Source organism: Zootoca vivipara, chromosome 13 (assembly GCF_965207765.1).
Source record: "Zootoca vivipara chromosome 13, rZooViv2.hap1.1, whole genome shotgun sequence".
Classification (NCBI taxonomy): Eukaryota; Metazoa; Chordata; class Lepidosauria; order Squamata; family Lacertidae; genus Zootoca; species Zootoca vivipara.
The window spans coordinates 25,194,844-25,212,374 of record NC_142596.1 but is presented as its reverse complement, the minus strand read 5'-3'; the positions used below and the strand labels follow the sequence as shown (position 1 = coordinate 25,212,374).

General features: G+C 45.6%; 1 protein-coding gene across 1 annotated transcript in view; it reads right to left on the bottom strand.

Moving 5' to 3' along the window:
- The window catches only part of MAP2K1 (mitogen-activated protein kinase kinase 1), a 40,291-nt gene that overhangs the window by 1,570 nt on the left and 21,190 nt on the right, over positions 1 to 17,531 (bottom strand). Inside the window, exons 4-10 of the mRNA XM_035131171.3 lie at positions 16,003 to 16,080; positions 14,993 to 15,044; positions 5,102 to 5,226; positions 4,139 to 4,346; positions 2,519 to 2,583; positions 975 to 1,036; positions 118 to 163 (exon numbers count right to left, since the gene is read on the bottom strand). Coding sequence (XP_034987062.1) covers positions 118 to 163; positions 975 to 1,036; positions 2,519 to 2,583; positions 4,139 to 4,346; positions 5,102 to 5,226; positions 14,993 to 15,044; positions 16,003 to 16,080 — 636 coding nt within the window. The remainder of the gene's footprint in view (positions 1 to 117; positions 164 to 974; positions 1,037 to 2,518; positions 2,584 to 4,138; positions 4,347 to 5,101; positions 5,227 to 14,992; positions 15,045 to 16,002; positions 16,081 to 17,531) is intronic.

Sequence of the window (17,531 nt, the reverse complement as noted above, 5' to 3'; positions counted from 1 at the left end):
TTATACCAGCTTCCCTAAGACCGTGACTTCTGTCTAGTCTCTAGATATCAAAAGCTGGCAGAAGGAATCTTGGAAAGCCCCAGAATACTGTTAGCAGAGAAAGGAGTTTCCACTCACCACCAGCTGCTTCAGGTCTGCCCTCTCTGCTGGATTCTTGACCAAGCTGCATAAAAGGAAAGAGTGTCATATTCTTCTTGCCACTTCAGTTCTATCTGCACCGCAGAACGGACAATGCCAATCATTGCTCACAATTTGGCCGGCTTTAGATGGTGATACGGCACCGAATGACTACCGTACTCTTGTGTGGCTCCTGAACATTTCAACAGGGCTTGTGCAAGAGAACTTCACCCTGGCTTGTGCTGTGGGCTGAATCTGGGGTGGGGAATTGGATCCTGACCAGTGGAGCAGATCCTTCACGCACCCACAGGCCAGGTTTGACAGCTGGGATTCAAATGACCTGTTCTTGCCACGCTGCTGGAAATCAAACCATGAGGGCAAAGAAGAATGTATAGCATTTCCCTTCTGCTGACAATCAGCTGACTGCTAGCCCTAGGTTCTGTGTGCAGCTCTACCCAAGCAGCAACTATCAGCTGATAGCCAGCGCTTGGGAAACATGGCGCAAAGTGCTTTGCAGCCACAGCTGAATGCAGGCATTGCCAAAGTCCTTTTTGTCCATGCCCTGCCTTTACCTGTCCCACAGCTGATGTCATATACGGTGGCAGGTGGGTATGGGTTGGCCAATATGGCCTCATGGGTCAAATGTGGGTGGGGTTTGGGAGGGCCTCATTAAATTAAGGGGAAAGAGGTCTAGCATTTGGGAGACCCAGAAGCATTTTGACTCTGCCTGCTTAGGATCCTTTCCAAAAAGCAAAACCACACTTTTTATGTACTAGTGTACCCAAAACAGACTTTGAAAAACACACGTAAAAAAAAACATTTCCTCTGAAAATAAACTGCTCAAGAACTGAACTCACCACTTGTTAACAAAGTCCTGGAATTCTGGACTGAAGACTCCACTGGGAAGCTTTGGAGGAGGCTGGGGGCATGGGGAGACGTGGCAAAGAGATGAAAGCAAAAAAAAAAGAATAAACATTGCAACAGTATAACTCCTGAAACTTGCAGTTTATTTAATGGTTCTTTAGGAAGGCATAAAAAGGATGCAAATGAGTTGAAGGGGTTTTAAGCACTCTCTTGACAATTAAGGCATTCATATGTGTGACATCAGAGAAAGGTCCATGCGGCATTTTGCGTGGTGTGAAGGGGCTGGCAAAATCAGCTTGTTCAAAACTCCACCCCCATACAAACATTAGCTGCCTTTTGAGACCAGAAGCATAGATTTAGTGTTTGCAGGCAAACTGGGTATTTTATTGGAGGGCGGGGGGGTGTACACATGTTGACAATGTCAAAAGGATATGAGCATGGCAGCAAGTGTCTAAAAGACAGGGTTTTACTTTTAAATTGCACACAAAAGCACATCTGTGAGTCACCAAAAGAAGTGCATAAAAGCTATGTGTGCATCATGCAACGCGTACAGTGACTCCAAGCCCCAGAGTCTCCGGGTTGGAAATCAGGACTCTGCAAAGGGGGAATAAGACACTGATCCTAATGCAGTGGTGCTTTTGCATGACAAGGTATTAAAACAAGCGAGGACAATGTACAGCCCTCTCACATTTGCAATCCTTGGGATGGTCTTCTCTCTTGGATTCTGCATCCTGGAATGGGAGTGTTTCAATATCTTGCAGCCCTTGCTTTGTTTCAGGCCCGCCAAATGATCGTGGGTCCGAAAGTGCAATCTTTTAGGCTCCACGTGACTTGAACATGTTAGGCTTGGGATTGGCGCCCTCCCCTCTTTCCCAGGGGAAATGGAAGAGCACCACAACTGGAGGGGGAGGAGGGGTTCCCTCTCAGCCCCAAAATTGGCACAGAATGCAGTGAAGAAGCCCCTGAAAGCAGCTTGTCTCGCTTGATTATTTAACTTGATTCTAAAGCAGGGTTGGGGAAAGCTGTTCAGCCAGAGGGCCACATTCACTTCTGGGCAATCTCCTGAGGGCCACATTAGAGTGAAGGGCAGGGCAAAAGTGGGCAGAGCAACAGGTGTGGATTTTGCTCAGGTATGGGCAGGCAAGCGAGAAGCATAATCAGAGTTCAAGGACACATCCCAGCTGGGCAAAAACACCCAGCATGTGAAGTAGAGCCCAGGTATGAGTGGGGCCTGTGGCCTGGAGAGTTCCAAGGGCCAGATAGAATGGCTTGGGGACCACATTCGGCCCCTGAGCCTGAGCTTCCCCTCCTCCTTGTCCTAACACGTTGCTTGAGCTGTGTGCAGTGCAGGGGAGTTTGCACCCACCCCACCCACATCCAGGGTGAGGCAAGCTACCTTTACATTTTGAACTCGTGAAGGATCCATATGCTGGAATGGGGTGAAGTCTAAACCCTGCTTACAGCACATTTCCAGGCACTTTTCCTCCTTGCAAAACTCGACAAGATGCAAAATACAGAGTGATAGCATCTGGCTTACCTCGTTGACAATATAGTCTAGGAGTTCAAATATAGCCATTGGTGGTCTGCTGTCTGAGCCATAAGCTGAAAAGTCACAACAGAGGTTGGAGGTTAATGTGACAACTCATTTCTCTTTCTAACTACTGTACTTTTTTTAGTAAGTTCTATTACCACCAAAGCCATCTGTAAATGGTGGTTTTCAAACTCATATGAAGTCCAGATATTCACATGAGCACTGAGGTTTTGTTATTCATTGCTGCTTTATTTCTTTTTTAAAAAACAAAAAAAATGCTGTCTGGAAGAAACATTTGGCAGTAGCTAGGTACCTCATTTCCTTCGTTCAGCCTCCTCCAACCTGGTGCTTTGGAACTGTTTTGGAACTACAAGTTCCATCAACCCCAGCCAGCATATGCTGGCTGAGGATGATGGGAGTTGTAGTCCAAAACAGGTGGAGGGCACCAAGTTGGAGAAGGCTGTTTTAGTTACAGTGAGCCCCTTGTGAAACAGGAAGCAGTCAGGAAAGAGGTTCCGTCAATAATCTGAAAATAGCCATGTCTGCAGAAAAAGCTCTGAATTGGAAAAAAAAGTCTTCCAAGTGCCTCCTTTTGTCATAATTACTCTTGAGGAGAAGTTTGTGCAGTTTTTTCAGCCTCAATTTATTTATTTATTTATGTCTATTTATCTAACAAGGTTTAGAGCAAGCTTGGACAACTAAAACCACGTTAACATGAAGCAATGCAAAATACTGATTAAAAAAATACTGATAAAAACCCAGCGTTGAGAACAAGCAGGCATAAAAATTTATCCAAGTAAATAGATAAACACCAGCAGTCTTTTAAAATAAAACAATATACATACTTAATAATGGGTAGGTTTGCCTAAAAAGGGCAGGTGCTGAAAATAATAAGGCCCTGAGCTAGGAAGTTGCATGATGACTGGATTGCTGAACCACCATCCAGCAAAAGAAAATTATTCCCCAAAGGTGTACTCAATTTGCCATCGCACAAATGGCTACTTTAGAAACGAGTCTCAACTCCTATCCTGATGAGAGTATAATTACTCTTTGGGGAAGGGCCATAGCTCAGTGGCAGAGCATTTGCCTTGCATGCAGAAGGTCCCAGGTTCCTAATCCCAAATGGCATCTCCAGGTAGGACTGGGAAGTGTCCCCACCTGAAATCCTGGAGACCCACTGCCAGTCAGTGTAGAGTGAGTTAACTGGACCCATTGTCTGATGCAGTATAAGCAGCTTCCTTTATTCCTAGGTATATTGTCTTCACCAACCTCAAGAAGGCCTCCATACAGAGACCAGCTCTGGGATGGCATCATACGTCTTTGCTGACATGGTCCTCCTCCCTGTGTTAAACTGGACAACCTACACCATGGGCACGAAGAGGGCAAATTTGCTACAGAAAGCAGGATCTTAGGTTTAGAGAGAAAAAGACAGCATAAATGACCACAAGACTGCTGCATTGTGAACTCTCCTGTTGCCTTTGTAGAGCTTTCCCTATAGGCAGCAGAACCTTGGGACCTGGGTGGGTTTCAGCGAAACCCAAAGGTTTGCTGCATCAAGCCAGGTTTGTCTTAGCAAATAGATTTCCAGGCCCTGGGCACAGGTTGCATCAGCCAACGTTATCTTACCGCTCATCGGCCGGCTGGGTGTTCTTTGCCTTGGGGATGCCTCAGAGACAGGAGAGTCGCCCCCTATGGGGCAGCCGAACATGAGTTCCAGCTCCTTCGAATCAGGTGGGGGGATTGGATACCTGCCGATGGCCATCTCGACCAGGGAGAGCCCCATGCTCCAGATGTCTGACTGGACTGAATAGTGAGTCCCTTGTAGTCTTTCTGGCTACATGCACAAAAAAACCCACAAAAGATAGAACAGAAATAAATCTAAAAGCCCAAGACAGCGGAAATTTGCAATGTAAAAGAGAGCAAACCCCTGGCGAGTGTGGCAAAGAAAACAAAATGGAGGAAGGTGTTTTAATTCTGCTTACTCGGGCAGGCCCCTTTTCTTTGGCTTTCCTTTCCCCTACAGCAAGAGACTTGGAAGCCTGCGGGACCTTCAGAAGCCTTCAGGAATGCTGCACTGCTGAAGCCTTCATAAATATCAAAGAGAACTGCCCAATTTTTAGCTGTAGTTTCTGCTGCTCGGCCTGCCATCTGTTGTTAAGCCTCTATGCCACAAGAAATTACGTGGCGCTCAACTTGAAGAGAGCACAGCTCCTCCACTAGCCCTCTCTGAAGCTCATCCTGGGAATAACACCAACCACAAGTAATGGGAGAGGCAAGGCAGGTCCGGCTCTGAGTCAATCTCCGGCCCCAACCGCATCTGAAGTTCACGAGCCACGGAATCCTGGCAAGGTTTGATTCTAGCAATGTCTGTCGTAACTGCATCCCTTCCAGCACTGCAAATAGCACACGGGTGGCACATACACAACTGCAAAGCACACCAATGTGCAACTGTCGCACATGGGGGAAAGCACACCACACGAGGACACGGAAGTGCTCTCTGCACATGGCCATTTTGTCCTGACTCAACTGGACCATCACAGTTTCATCATCATCATCATCATCATCATCATCATCGTTGTCTGTACTTACGGACATGTAGGACCTTGTGCCCACAAAGGAGTTAGCCATTGAATCTATCAGTTGTCCACTGACACCAAAATCACAAAGCTTGATCTCCCCTCTAGAGTTTACCAAAATGTTGGATGGCTTAACATCTGGGAGGGGAAAAAAAAAAGATGAATGGACGATAATTTAATTACTTGTTTTCTTTCAGGCATTTCTGCCTTGCTTTTTAAATCTCTGGTGCTCAGTATGTATTAAAATGAAATGAGAGGGTGGTTCGAAAACAGATCATGAAAGTAACAAACCAAAAAGTGAAAGGGAGAAATGCTTCCTTGATGCAGTCCTTTCCTTTTTTTATAGCGCAACAGAAAAAATTAATAATAATTCATTCGGTAAGCCTTCTATTTACCTCATGACATACAGGACACAAGATACTTTGACCTTCCATACCGGCCTTGCCCAACCTGGCACCCTCCAGATGCTTTGGACAACAATTCCTGTCAGCTCACATGACTATGCCAGCTGGGACCGTTGGAAGTTGTAGCCCAAGTCTTCTGGAGGGCACCAGGTTGGTGAAACACCAGCTGCGGTTGCAAGTTGTCCAATTCAGAGTTCACTGGCTTGTCCAATTCAGAGTTCATTTGCATTCCATTCTGGGCAACCTTCCAGGGGCCACGTGCCAGTGGTGGGCAGGGCCAGAAGCAACAGTGGGCAAGGCAACCAATGACATTTTACCTTTGTACTGTAGTTTCGTTTCTACATGCACTCACAACACCCATCTCGTCCTACATCCAGACAAGCAAGAGGCATCATCACATTTCAAGGGCACTTTTCAGTCAAGCAAAAAGAGGGCCAAGTGTCTTGGGGGCAGTTCAAAGGGCTGGACAGAGAGGCCTGAAGCCCCCATTTGGCTCACAGTTCTGAGTTTTCCCTTCCCCACTTTACATGGTCAGGAGTTTTGCTACAGACCAAGAACCAAGCTGATCTGGTCCAAACATATCCCAAACTCAGTCCAATTATGCAATAAAGGCTCCTTGTGGATTGCTCCAAGGATGACTGAACCTAAACAGCTTACAGGTAGGTAGCCGTGTTGGTCTGACGTAGTCGGGGGGAGGATTTTAAAAAATTCCTTCCAGTAGCACCTTAGAGACCAACTAAGTTTGTCATAGGTATGAGCTTTCGTGTGCATGCACACTTCTTCAGATACAGCTTGTTCATGTAAAGAAGAAACACGACTTTGAAAAGAGCATCCTGTGGCACTTTGCAGACCAACAGTAAGATCACAAAGGACTAGGATTCTACAGAATCCAGCCCCATCTGTTTATATAAACTTGTACTGTCCAATCAGAGCTGGAGCGGTAGCAGAGAGAGAGGCCTTCCCTGGTCCTGGGACTTGACAGCCTTTATATGGGAGATCCCAAGGGCTGAGCAGAGGGGGTCTTCTGAAAACAATGGCAAGTGTTCCACACAAACACTGCACACACACACACACACACACACACACACACACAGTCCCGGACTCTCTGCCCATGGCACCCCACTGACATAAGCATTTGCAGGCTACAGCTGCTTAGACAGATTGCACAGTCAGGACACAGAATATGTCCTCCGAAACGCCAGCCTCACTGCCTGTGTGCTGCCTGTCAACAGACTTCCTCCACTCAGGCTTCACATGTTTTCATTCCCTCCCAAACAGTTTCCCTGGATCAAAAGCAAGAATTCCCAGCTGAATTCCTACAGTCTTTTATCACGCAAGCATGAACGGGGGACAAGGCTTCTCGTCTTTGCTCTTTGATTTCACAACCCCAGAAGTGGTATTATGGGACAAAAGTCACAACCTCAGAATATCACTCAACTGGGGTTCACAGCGCTGTTGAGCCACACAGCATCTCTCTTTCTCTCTGTCTAAGCTACCCCACAAGGATGCTGTGATAGGACTAAGGGAGAGAAATTATGTATGCTTGCCTAAGGTCTTTGGAGGAAAGCTGGGATTAAAAAACATTCAACCAGATGGGCGGGATATAAATAATAAAATTATTGATAATATCATAAGTCACTAAATGAGCAGAACGACTTCCATGAGTTCAATGTAACTCCTTTCTCGCTTCTTTCTGGATGCTCCCCAAATCTGTTCTGGGGGTTCCTCCAACCCTCTGGGGCAGAATTGGGGTGGTGCAAGGAGAGGTAGAAGTTCTGTTGCACTTTTGGAAGCCGCTCCACACATGCAACGATTCTGCTGGATTCAATGCATAATAAAGCAAGGACTGTTTGCACACTAACAGGCAGGTGGCGAGATTGTTGTCAACCACCTCCCACTTCAAATTCAGTGTATTCAACATACACAAAGCATCAAAAGCAGAGAAAACTACACCCTGATCTACCTGGCATATGGATGGCTGAGTCAACAGCAGTAGTAAATAAATGTCAGGTGGACTCTGGAAAACTTAGGTTCCCCCCGCCACACAAATACAGTAAGTGATAAAACATTTTTGAAAACACCAAGTTATGGGATGAAAAACCAAAACTTGATTGTGCAAAGGGATCCAAAGCAAGAAGCTCTTCAAGCCATCATCTTTGGAAAAAATTTGGAAAACATGATGGAGCCCATCGCTCATCAGACCTCTTCGGCCAACTTTGATCCACCACACTTTTCCAACAAAACTATATGAACCAAAAGCATTTGGTGAGTCCTTTGGTTTTGCAGAAATCAAGGCTCACTGGAGAAAAACATGGTTGCCTGAACCAAGCCACCACAATATGCAGCCCTGCTTCCTTAAATAAAGGCTGTCTGTAACTAGGCAACTGAAAACTATTTATGAATGCTCAGGCACTGGAAGCAATTCTTTTCATCTTTTCTGCTGTAGGCGGAGGACACCACTGTAGAATAGAGCACTTATCCAGTCATTAGCAATGCATTAAGCCTTCTGAAATAAGCAGGCATCTCTGCAATCAATTCTTCTGGTAAGGAGGGGAAATGGAGCTGCTGAAAAGTGGTGGAAGTTCAAGGAAGCAGTAGCAGCCTTTCACAATTTCTACTTGCAGGGCGGGGGAAGTCAAGGGCCCAGAGTTCCTTCCTCACTTCTTCTTTTAAAAAAAACACCTTACAGTGGACAAGAGAAAACATCACTGATGTTTCCAGAGGGTTAGCTGTGCTAAGTCTTTTGCATCTACTGGGCTTCTAAGGTGGATGGGAAAACAGTAAATCTCCTGAGTCAAAGCCCATCTCCGTGGTATAGTTGCCACATAGGAACATCTATGTATGTTAAACCTATGTGGATGTTCATACTCATTGAGTGGTGGGAGACTGGGATCATGTCAGCTCACCATGATCCCTTTGGTGTACCACCAAACCTTTAATCCTCAACTAATTTGCACATTTCAGCACAAAGGACTCCCGTCCTCACTGGACATCAACGTCTTGTGCTACCGTTATCTAGTGCTGAGTAACACACTTCCAGGGCAGTGTAGCTCTGTGTGTGTTCTTTCGCTATGGCCTCACTCCCTGTGACAGGAGCACAAAGGATGGAAGGAGGAGTTTCCACGTTCCTCCAGCACTTCCAACAGCTTCACCTGCCACCTGGAGTTCTGAGAGCCAGAACATCATTTACCCAAGGAGCCTCTCAAGAAAGGGTGCAGATGAAAACCGACCTGCATGTTTTGCACACCTTGGGCAATACTCAGAGCAAAAATCAATAGATGCAAGTCCATTCATTTCAGTGGATCTAATCAGAGTACAGTACTGACTGCACTGGCTATCACTCCTTGAGTTTTCAGGGCACAGACAGCTGATTTGCTCCCTGAGACATATAGGACTTATACAAGCGGTAACTCTAACATGTGAAGCACAGATGAAGCCAGTGGTGGGGTGGGAGCCCGATATGGCTGGGCTGGCTTGGTCCATTCCCTTACTGTACAGGAAGTTGCTGTGTCAGTCTGCTTCATCGTAATACAGTGGTACCTCGACTTATGAACGACTCGACAACCGAATTTTTCGACTTACGAATGGGGCAATTATGCAATAAAGGCTCCTTGTGGATTGCTCCAAGGATGACTGAACCTAAACAGCTTACAGGTAGGTAGCCGTGTTGGTCTGACATAGTCGGGGGGGATTTTAAAAAAAATTCCTTCCAGTAGCACCTTAGAGACCAACTAAGTTTGTCATAGGTATGAGCTTTCGTGTGCATGCACACTTCTTCAGATACAGCTTGTTCATGTAAAGAAGAAACACGTCTTTGAAAAGAGCATCCTGTGGCACTTTGCAGACCAATAGTAATATCACAAAGGACTTGGATTCTACAGAATCCGGCCCCATCCGTTTATATAAACTTGTACTGTCCAATCAGAGCTGGAGTGGTAGCAGAGAGAGAGAGGCCTTCCCTGGTCCTGGGAGTTGACAGCCTTTATATGGGAGATCTCAAGGGCTGAGCAGAGGGGGTCTTCTGAAAACAATGGCAAGTGTTCCACACAAACACTGCACACACACACACAGAGTCCCGGACTCTCTGCCCGTGGCACCCCACTGACATAAGCATTTGCAAGCTACAGCTGCTTAGACAGATTGCACAGTCAGGACACAGAATATGTCCTCCGAAACGCCAGCCTCACTGCCTGTGTGCTGCCTGTCAACAGACTTCCTCCACTCATGAGGCTTCACATGTTTTCATTCCCTCCCAAACAGTTTCCCTGGATCAAAAGCAAGAATTCCCAGCTGAATTCCTACAGTCTTTTATCACGCAAACATGAACGGGGGACAAGGCTTCTCGTCTTTGCTCTTTGATTTCACAACCCCAGAAGTGGTATTATGGGACAAAAGTCACAACCTCAGAATATCACTCAACTGGGGTTCACAGCCCTGTTGAGCCACACAGCATCTCTATTTCTCTCCTTCTAAGCTACCCCACAAGGATGCTGTGATAGGACTAAGGGAGAGAAATTATGTATGCTTGCCTAAGGTCTTTGGAGGCCGCACGCTTACGAATTCTCGACATTCAAATGGAAACCGCGGCAGTTTTAGATAGGTTTTTTCCGACTTACGAATTTCTAGATGGGGTTGCTGGAATTTTTCCGTTTCCAATGCATTCCTATGGGAAATCGCGATTCCAATGGCGCTTTTCGACTTACGAATTTTTCTACCTACGAAGGTGCCTTCGGAACGGATTAAATTCGTAAGTCGAGGCACCACTGTCTTGGGGTTCTCCATGACACCACTGCATGTTCCTGCAGACCTCTGGCACCAGAAATGGAGACTTCCCACAATGGAACAGTAGGGCCAAACCATCATGTGGGAAGACTTAAAAATTATGCGACCTCCGAGCCAAGGAGATAAGTAGCTATACAACCTTTAGAAGACATCTGAAGGCAGCCCTGAATAGGGAAGTTTTTAAAATGTTTTTAATGTTTCCTTACATTTTTACATATGTTGTAAGCCGCCCAGAGCTGCTGGGGCAACCCAGTAAGATGGGCAAGATAAAAATATATTATTATTATTATTACTACTACTACTACTACTACTACTACTACTACTATGGAATAGGTTGTCCCTATTTTCACTCTCAGTTTTCAAAGGAAGCACCCAGCTGCAATCTCTTATCTCCACTGGTCTGACATGTGTTGAAGCTTTCACATGAATGGTCATTACAGCCAAGAGAAGTGGCAGCCCTCTTGATCACTATACAGTAGATTTTCACCAGTACAGTTTGCATCTATGCCAGGCATGTCAAACCTGCGGCCCTCCAGATGTTTTGGACTACAATTCCCACCTTCCCCAACCACTGGTCCTGCTAGCTAGGGATCATGGGAGTTGTAGGCCAAAACATCTGGAGGGCCGCAGGTTTGACATGCCTGATCTATGCCCTCCCAGATGAAATATTTAGCACCTGCTTCTCCAAACCTCACATCCCTGCATCTTGGCTGCCATAACAACCCAGTGCTTTACAGCTGCAGAAGGAGCTGGCTAAGAGCCCACGTAAATGCAGTCAATTAGACTAATGCAAGGGTACAGTGCTAGTTCTTTATCACTCCCTTGCCAGCACCAGGACCCAAAGGCTCTTCAGCATATTTAAGGAAGTTAGCAAGAGTCAGGATCTCCAGTCCTCTGCTGTGCCTTTCCCTTTGGTAGGGTGGGCAAGTCATTCCATCTAAGGGAAGGACCATAGTTCAGTGGTAGAGAGTCTGGTTTGCATGCAGAAGGTCTCAAGTTTGATCCCCAGCATCTCCAAGCAGGATGGAAAAGACTCCTGTCTGAAAGTCTAGATCAGGGTTTCCCAAACTTGGGTCTGCAGCTGTTCTTGGACTATAAGTCCCATCATGTCTAGCTAGCAGGACCAGCGGTCAGGAATGATGCAAATTGTCATCCAAAACCAGCTGGAGACCCAAGTTTGGGAAACTTCATCTAGAGAGTCACTGTCGGTCAGAGTGGATGATACTAAGCAAAATGTAGCAATAGGTCGACTCTGTATTAGGCAGCTTCTAATGTTCACCTTTTTGTTTTCATGTTAGGAGATGTCTGAGTGAAACACACCACCCTTAAAAAATGTGAACTGTATTATCCTATATTCTAGGATACCGAAATGAGTGTCTTGCCTTTTATATTCATAACTGGGCTCTATAGGATACCATCTCACCAGGAGGTCCACACCGTTCCATACAATGCAGGAACTGGACCTTTAATGGGGTGGCACCTCCCTTTTGAAACTCCCATTAAAAGGTAAAAAGGTAAAGGACCCCTGGACAGTTAAGTCCAGTCAAACTGGTTAAGTCCAGTTATTGTCTTTTCAGTGCCTACTGAAGACTTCCAGTGTTGACTGCTAGGAGCTTGTAGCCCAACAACATCCAGAGGGCAAAAGGTTGGCCAAGGCTGGGTTTCCTGCTCGAAACAAGGCAAACAGAAAACAGAATAAAACCTACAAATTCCAGGTTCTTTGGGGGAAGGATGCACAGAATCACCCCCTGCCGGCTGGGTGTGTGTCCTGCATGGGCAGCCTAATCCACAGGAAAGGAGATACACAAGTGGAGAGGAATTGCACTTTTCTGCAGTTTGTGAAATACTCTCCCCAGGGAGGCTCACCTTTAGGTGCCAGGTGAAAGCATGCAACTTCAACCAGGCCTTTGGCTGACTGACATCGTGCATCATTTTAACGGTGTTTGCGGGGAGATGGAAAGAAGAAAGAATCCCTACCAGAGAGGAATGACAAATCAAGCTCTTGGACTACATCAAAATGGCAAAATTGACCGGAAAGCTTGGGGACCAAGAAGACAAAAACTTCAAGAAAGAATGGATTTTTTTTTTTGTAATTTACTTAGGAGACCACTGTAAGCAGATGAAAACATTAGCAGGATTTTAATCTCACTTGTAATGTAACAAATACTATGGACAATATGGATAGATATAAAATATAGGCTATAATATGCAGTTGAAAACGGAGGGGATGGGGGGAAGTCCCGAGATTCAGAGAAATCTCTTCATATGGATATGTATTTTGTTATAAATTTATATCTGTGAAATCAAATAAAAATGTTTACAAAATAATAATGTGTTTGCAGGGGGAACGGAAGTTATTGATTTGTTTTGGGTTTGTTCTTGTTTTTATTATGTATTTTGTGTTTTTATCTTGTATTTTTATTCTGTGAACCGCCCTGAGATATTTGGATGATGGGTGGCTTACAAGTTTAATAAGTAAATAAATGCAAAGATCATCTCAGGGTAAAGAGTGGGTGCAATTTAGAAGTTTTTAACATACTTGGCCCTGCTGACCTGAATCAGTAGACCAGTTTAAGCAGCCCAACATGACTGTTCTAGCAGTTTCATATAATTCTTTTTTCTCAGTCTTTTAATCTCCTATTTATCTGAGCTCTCCGGTTTTATTGATTTCCACTGTCCGAACATCCAGTAATGGTTGTCAGGAGGAGAATAAGTTGACACAAACACACCTTTGGAATATTGGCTTTTGCAAACAGCCTCCTCCAGGTTTATAAACCCCCCAGGGGTGCTTGGCTGCAGGGGATCTATGGAAAGAGGGGTTATGTTGGGACACGGGCACTATTAAGGAACTGGGGAGCAGCTGGGGAGCTGACAAAGGAGGCAAAATTCACACCGCATCTGAAGGTGAGAATTGGTTTTTTTAAATGCGTACATTGTAGGTACCTTTTTAACCTTGAAAGGCTGAAGCAGCAAGAGAAGAGAACAAGTTGGCCTTGGAAATAATAATATGATGCAAAGCGCCAGTCTCCTCACCCCCTCCACCAACCATGCAAACAACTCTGCAAACAAGTGTCTCTGGCGCAATCTGCACTATGCATTTAAAGCACTATCATACAGACTTCAAACAGTCCCCCCAAAGAATGATGGGAATGGTAGTTTTCTAAGGGTGCTAGAGTTGGTTGAGAGACCTCTCAAAGAGCAGCAATTCCCAGAGTTCCCTGGGAAGAGGGATTGATTGTTGAACCACTCTAGGAACTGTAGGTTCCCAGGATCCTTTTATGGAAGCCGTGATGGTTTAATAATGTGGTATACAGTAATAGTGCTCTAAGCATATGGTGCAAATGGGGCCTAAAGTATGTCCTTACAATTTGTAACTGGGATTCAAGAGCAGCCCTGCTGGGTTCAGGCCCAAAGTCCAACATCCTGTTTCAAACTGCAAGCAGGAACCTCGAAATCCAAGTTTAATTTTGCTTATTTATTATGCTTGTGCCCTGCCTTTTTCTCCAAGGAATCAGGCATGGCTCTCCCTCCCCATCCCAGCCCAATTTTACCCTCACAACAACTCCATCAGGCAGCCTTCTCCAAGTGGTGCCCCCTCTAGGTTCCCCTGGCAAACACACACATGACGCAGCACACTGGGTTCCCTATCAGTAGGAGAAAACAACAGAGGCCAACCAGAGTACAGGGGTACCTCTGGTTGCGAACGGGATCCGTTCCGGAGGCCAGTTCGCAACATAAAAAGGCCGCATCCTGAAGCATCGCATCTGTGCACATGCGTGATGCAATTCAGCACTTCTGCGCATGCGCAAAGCGCAATTTAGCACTTCTGCGCATGCGCACACACCAAACCCGGAAGTAAGCCGTTCCGGGATTTCCGGGTTCGGCACGTCCGTAACTTGAAAAGACATAACCCACAGCGGACATAACATGAGGTCTGACTGTATATTGGGAAGTAAAGCGGCTAGTGAGCCTGATCTTTATTAAAGGAACTGTTGCAACAGGGTCCCCACTCGCCACACACAGGAAGGTGAACCCTGAACAATGGTGCACAAGCCCTTATATAGACTTTTGAAGTTGCCCACCCTGTAGCCCAAGACCACCCCCCAAACCATCATACATACATCCCAGAAGGAGGTGGTCTACAGCAGAAATCCTGTCTGCCAGGATACCTGATAATGGTCACTGCATTACCTGGGCAGCCTAGCCATTCTTTTACGATGGTTAATACTTTAGTTCCTGAATCCAGGTCACAGGCTCACCCTATTCATACACAAAAACACCCTTAAGACAGGATTTGTAAGCAAAAAGACAATGGGAAGGCTTTCCATATTTGCCTCTCTTATTGCAGAGGAATACTTGAGGTCATTGGAAGAGTCAAAATGGCTTCAGGATTGCTCTCCCATACTATTTCAGACACATGGTTCATATATTTAGATATGTGTGCATTTATGAATATTTATTCTATATTTGAGACCTTAAAATTCTTTTAACACTCCTCCGAATGGGCTGAGCTCAACCCTAGTTGTCCTCAGAGTAGATCCACTGAAAATTAATGGGCCTAACTTAGTCATGTTCATTAACTTCAGTGGATCTTCTCTTAGACTATTATCATCCTTTGAGCTGACCTCACAGACACCTACAGGTAAATGCAGCTAAAATGCATAGACAAAGGAATGCAGAATATACTTGATTGTAAAGAAGGAAGATTGCATCCTTACCTCTGTGCATGATCTTATGCTTCTCTCTCAAGTATGTTAGACCCTTTATGACCTGCATCCAAAACCAAAAATTTAAATTAAAACAAAAAAATAGCAATTGAAATGAAATGCTCTTCCTCCATGTAACGAATTGTGCTTTAAATGAATTTAGAATTACAGGACAACTCCTCAAATTTGGCTCCACTTGCTTGTAGAATACAGCAGAATTAAATTAAAATTTTTAATTTAAGCTTTAAAAAGCAACACACACGCCCCAAATTAAAAACACACAAGCTATGAAGCAGTTAAAAACCAGCTGAAAACATTTTAAACAAGTAGGGCAATCATAATAGCAGCAGAACCCCCTAAACAATACCCCAACCCAAAAATCTGTTCAGCCGCCTCAGCTTTCGTAGATTGAATCAGTCAGGGCCCTGTCCTCCCAGGCCAGGTGGAAAGGAAGCAGGTCTGTGGCCTTTGGATGAAGGGAGGTATACAAATTTAATTAATAAATAAAAATAAGCAAAATAAACTTTAGGGAGGTTTGGGAAGCTATTTTCCAAGGTTGAAGTGGAGGAGACAGATGCAGAGACAGCAATGAGCATGGGGAGAGTCTCTCCTTGCACCACATACTTCTCTCTCTCTCTCCCATCCGCCTGCCCTCTGACCCCAAGTTGCATCACATGCTGGGGAACAGGAAGGACATATTAGACTACAACAAATGAGTTCTCTGTGGGTGACTGTAGTGGCTGTCCCACCCAGAAGCTGCCGCAGTCAACTAAAGGCTTCTGGTGATAATGGAACTTCTATGTGGGCTATATTTCCTGTGCCAAGTGTGTCTTTCTAAAGACAGTCTATTTAAAAGGGGGAAAGCAATACATTTAGAAGCACGAGTCATAGCTGTCCATCTCATTTCAGTTTGCCTCAAGCAGAAACTTTCAACCAGCTGTCTCTGCCTTCTGGACTTGACCTGCCATCACCGACTGCATTTCGATTTTATTTGCTTTAAAATGCCAAAGCAACATACTTACGGCAATGCTAACTTTGCCCAGAATCTGTTCGGGGATCCTGCCAGCCTTTTTCAGGACTTGATCCAAGGAGCCGCCGTCCTATTAAGAAGAAGAAGAAATGCTTAAACATTCAGAGCGTTAATCATGTTTATCCTCAAAGTGTGAAAGACACTCTGAAAGGCCTGAAGGGGGCAGGAAAAAAGGCAGCTTGACATCTGATAGCAGAAAAGGAACAGCTGGACCATGTTTTTGATGAAATCAAATGGCAAATAGTTCTGCAAAAGGAGAGAACAAAGGAAGGCCACACAGAGCAATTTCTTACCCACAACCTGAGGACGTAAAAGGCACACAACTTTCTGTAACTCATCCCATTAACCTCTGAACTCGGATGACACATTTAAGGTTCATAAGTGGTGATGGCAGGCAGGGAAACCCATTTCCACCAGCATGTTTCTGTGCAATAAAGCCATTATTTACCCAAGTGTGGAGGTTGGCAGGTGTGTCCCCCGTGCCACCCACACACCCTCTAGAATTTGCACTGCATAAGATTACAGCTGAATTAACAATACCTTATCTTACTTCCACATTTCTAAACAAATTAATCAACAGGTTACTGGTCATCACACAACATGAGAATGCAAGAGCCATGCTGTATCAAAATGGGGCAGGGGCCTAACATCCTCTAGCATCCTTTTCCCAACAGCATGTCAGCCTGTTGGGTTTTCCAGAGGCAGGGGCACCGACTTGCCCCCCACCCACCTGAGGTGGTGCCATCGCACTTGCTCATCCCAGCCCTGGGTCAGCTTCTGGGTTGCCAGGTGGAAGCTGGGATGAGCGAAGGCGAATATCACCCTCCCTCTTCCCAGCCCTCACCTGGCTCCTGGGCTGCCAGGCGGAGGCTGGGGCTGGGGCATGCGGATGGTGCCCGGCGGCAGTGGTTGAGGGGTTGGCCCCCTCAATATGGGGGGTGCACAGCCCCCTGCCCCAAAATATTAGGGGACTGGAGTCCCATATACCTGGCACCCCTGTCCAGAGGTCCATGCAGGTAACAAAAGCAGGAGCCCTTCCCCACTGGTCCTCAGCATCTCCAGGGTATACTGCCTTTGAACATGGAAGTTCTGTACAGCTGTGGGCAGAGCGCACATTCTTCCGTCAGGCAGAATTAGTTAGGTAAGGAGTGGGACACCCATGACCTGCCAAAACATGGATTTTTTTGGGGGGGGGTGGAGCAAGGAAGGCAAGCAAGACATAACTAAGCAGCACAGAAAGCCTGTTATCCTTAGACATCAGTCTTTGAAAGAAAATCTCTTCCCTTGCTTATCGGGGCCTGTTACAGAACGCAAACACACCCTTTCCAAGTTAAATATATACTGCTGTTGCTAAGAGCTGGAGGCAGAAGGGGAGAGGAACGGTGTAAGTCACATTAATTAATTTTTTTTTTTGCAAAGCACAACCATTTTGAGGAAAGAACAGGCTTTAAAAAGAGCCCATCTCTCTTCCACAGCACGAAAAAAAAACCCAATCAAAATCTTTATTTTAATTGTTTTCAC